The sequence below is a fragment of the Lactuca sativa genome, chromosome 3 (genome assembly GCF_002870075.4).
Source record: "Lactuca sativa cultivar Salinas chromosome 3, Lsat_Salinas_v11, whole genome shotgun sequence".
Lineage (NCBI taxonomy): Eukaryota > Viridiplantae > Streptophyta > Magnoliopsida > Asterales > Asteraceae > Lactuca > Lactuca sativa.
Genome location: NC_056625.2, coordinates 32765168 through 32768676, shown reverse-complemented (window position 1 = coordinate 32768676; position 3509 = coordinate 32765168). Strand labels below are relative to the sequence as shown.

Genomic DNA, 3509 nt, shown 5'->3' with positions numbered 1-3509 from the left:
TTTCAGCTAGTTTTACCAAACGTTATTTTTTATCAACTAGTTTTTCAGCTATCAGCTAGCTTTTTATTTAACAACTAGCTTTTCAACTAGTCCGCCAAACATGGCCTTAATTTGTTTGCCAATTTCAGAAAAAAAAACGGTTATAATAATATTATAACTATGCTTTTATAGGGAAAACTCCCGGGTGTTAACCAATTTTTAAAATAGTTACATATAATTTATAAATTGTATTTAAAAATTTAGAACGGTAAATAAATTAATAACTTTATATTATATGATTATATCCCAAATTCCTCATTGGGCCATTATCCAAGCCAAGCCCAATCAAGGAGAAATACCGAATAGCGAAGGAATACGAGGGATCTTTTGCGTTTCTTCCTCGGCTATCTGCAGCGATCTTTGAACCCTTCCCAAATTCTTTATCCCCCCAATTGACGCCCTTCTCCGATCACCTGGTAAGTCCCACTTTCTTTTTCTGGTCTGATAAGCACATGCTTTTTTATTTTCTGGAATCGATGTTGAACATGAATTTCTTTGTTATATTTTGAATCTATAGGTTAATTTCTGTCTCACTCCTGGTTTAATCGAATTCCTGATTTCTGGTTTGGTCTTAATCCCAATTTCTTTTTCTGTGAATCGATACACCTCCTTTGTTCAAGCTAAATTTACACTGGTCTCATCAGGAATTCCTGATTCCAAACCTGTTTGATATCTAATTTGATGTAATTCCTGATTTTTTTTTTGTTGAAATCGATTCCCACCGACAGCCTCATCATAGTTTACAACTTTATTTTCAATTAGTTTACAACTTTTTTTTTCAATCACATGTGTTTGATGTCTAATTTGCTGTTAAAATCTAGAGTTTGAGATGTCTGATACTTGTTTATGTGTGAACTGTGAAGTAGAATTACAATTTTTTTTTTTCTTTTTTCAATTACATATGTTTGATATCTGATTTGTTAAGCTAGTTTGGTGTTAACAATCTGGAGTTTGAGATGACTGATGTTTGTTTCTATGTGAGTTGTGAAGTAGAATTACAACTATTTTTTTTTTCAATCACATATGTTTGATATCTGATTGGTGTTAAAATCTTGAGTTTGAGATGACTGATGCTTGTTTCTATGTGAATTGTGAAGTAGATGATCCAAATGTCACAAAAAATCTGTTTGATATCTGGTTTGGTGTTAATCTGGGCATTCCCTTTTTGGTCATTTTACATGTATAAGCTAAGCCAAACATTTAAAAAAAAAACACTTTATTGACTTATTGACTTTTGCAATCACAAAAGCTAATCTAAACATTTTTTAAAAATCTCATTTTCCTACCACCATAAGTCAATAAGTATGTTTGCCCAAAAACACTGTTGGAGTTAAATACTCTTTTTACAGATTCAAAACCATCATCTTTCACTTGCTATCATATTTTTGATTAAGTTTTTGTTTTGCTCTATCCAGGTCCAATCCTTCAGTTTACACAAATCGGTTCCTACTCATCACTGTGATTCTTAAAATTTGAAATCCTCAATGGGTAAAAACGATTTTCTGACACCAAAAGCAATCGCCAACCGAATCAAAGCAAAAGGGCTCCAAAAGCTTCGATGGTATTGTCAGATGTGTCAAAAACAATGTCGAGATGAGAACGGATTCAAGTGCCATTGCATGAGCGAAGGCCACCAACGTCAAATGGAAGTTTTTGGTCAAAACCCTAATCGGATAGTTGGTGGTTACACCAATGAATTTGAATCCATGTTCCTTGAGCATATGAAACGTAGCCATAGGTTTAGTCGAATTGCAGCCACTGTGGTCTACAACGAGTACATTGCAGACAGACATCATGTTCACATGAATTCAACTCAATGGGCTACTTTGACCGAGTTTGTAAAGCATTTGGGAAAAACAGGAAAGTGTAAGGTCGAAGAGACACCAAAAGGTTGGTTTATCACATACATAGATAGAGACTCCGAGACACTTTTGAAAGAAAAGTTGAAAAACAAGAGAATGAAAGCCGATATTGTGGATGAAGAGAAGCAAGAGAGGGAGATCAAAAGGCAAATTGAGCGAGCCGAACAATTAATGGGGAGTGACAAAGTCTTAGAAAATGAAGATGCGAAGTTGTTGTTGAGGTCTGATAATGGTGGTGAGAAGAAGATTAAGCTGAGTATTGGTTCTTCAATGAAAAATGTTAAAGGGGAGGGAAGCTCGAGATTTGTTTTTGATGAGGTGGAAAACGTGGAGAAAGTTGAGAAAGACAAGAAACAAAAGACAGGTGGGGGGTCGGCGTTGGATGAGTTGATAAGAGAAGAAGAGAAGGCGAAAGAGAGGAGTAACAGGAAAGATTATTGGTTGTGTGAGGGTATTATTGTAAAAGTGATGAGTAAAGATTTGGCTGAGAAAGGTTATTATAAGCAAAAGGGTGTGATTCGTAAGGTGATTGATAAGTATGTTGGTGAAATTGAGATGCTTGAGAGTAAACATAAGTTGAGGGTGGATCAAGAAGAGCTTGAGACAGTTATTCCTCAAATTGGTGGGATTGTGAGGATTGTTAATGGTGCTTATCGAGGTTCAAATGCAAGATTGTTGTCTGTTAACACTGAGATGTTTTGTGCAAAGGTGCAGATTGAGAAGGGTGTGTATGATGGAAGGGTTATTCAGGCAATCGAATATGAAGACATATGCAAAGTTATACAGTGATTTCTATCAGGTATGCATAGTAAGATCACCTAATGTTGTTGCTCAATAGAACCTTCTGTTATTTTATTGAATCTTATGTGTAATGAGTAATGACTGTTATTATCATAATTTGTTTTGTCTTTTTGTGTTTTAAATGGCAAATGTTAATCAAGATTCATATTTTCTAAAATCTTTTCGTGCTTAAAAAACATTTCCGCCATTCTAATCATGTATTGTTCATTGGTTTGTAGTAAGGTGTTAATAATTATGTTACTAATTGCTAGAACTAATATTCTTTTTATTTTTCTCATAAGGAGGTTACTTAGGTAATGATGTCAAAGAATAAAGTTGCTAATTGGATAATGATGTATGTACGTATGTATAAAATGTTTGTATACATATGTTATGTTAATGAATAAGACTAAATGACTATTTTATCTTTATATTCCATTTCTGTCAAAATATTTTTTTTAGGGTAGCTCTTCTTTAATGGCAACAAAGTTTGAGAACTTGACAAAAAATAGCAACCATTTCAATATCCATTCCACAGTTAATTCCAACACATAAGTATTGTCAAGATCTCATAAAATTTCAATTAGTAGGGGGCGATATCAACAAGGGTAAAATCGTCCAAGCAAGGTCAATTTGAGTTGCTGATTTCCATTCCACTTCATAGTCTCCCATTTGCATATTACTTTAAATTAACCCACTGATTTGCCACCAACAACTGGAGGGTTCAACCATTTCAATCACTAAGTAATCCAATCTAGGCTATATAGAACCTGCCCTTATGCTTAAGCCAAGAAAACAATTAAACAAAGCTTAATGTCCTCCTATAGA

At 34.1% G+C, this 3509-nt stretch overlaps 1 protein-coding gene across 1 annotated transcript; it reads left to right on the top strand.

The window, feature by feature from the left end:
• Positions 1-308: 308 nt before the first annotated feature.
• On the top strand, positions 309-2859 carry LOC111917269 (KIN17-like protein). Its single transcript, XM_023912954.2, has 2 exons — positions 309-455; positions 1455-2859. The coding sequence occupies exon 2, from the start codon at positions 1524-1526 to the stop codon at positions 2688-2690; it is 1167 nt and encodes a 388-aa protein (XP_023768722.1). The 5' UTR covers positions 309-455; positions 1455-1523; the 3' UTR covers positions 2691-2859.
• Positions 2860-3509: the final 650 nt, after the last annotated feature.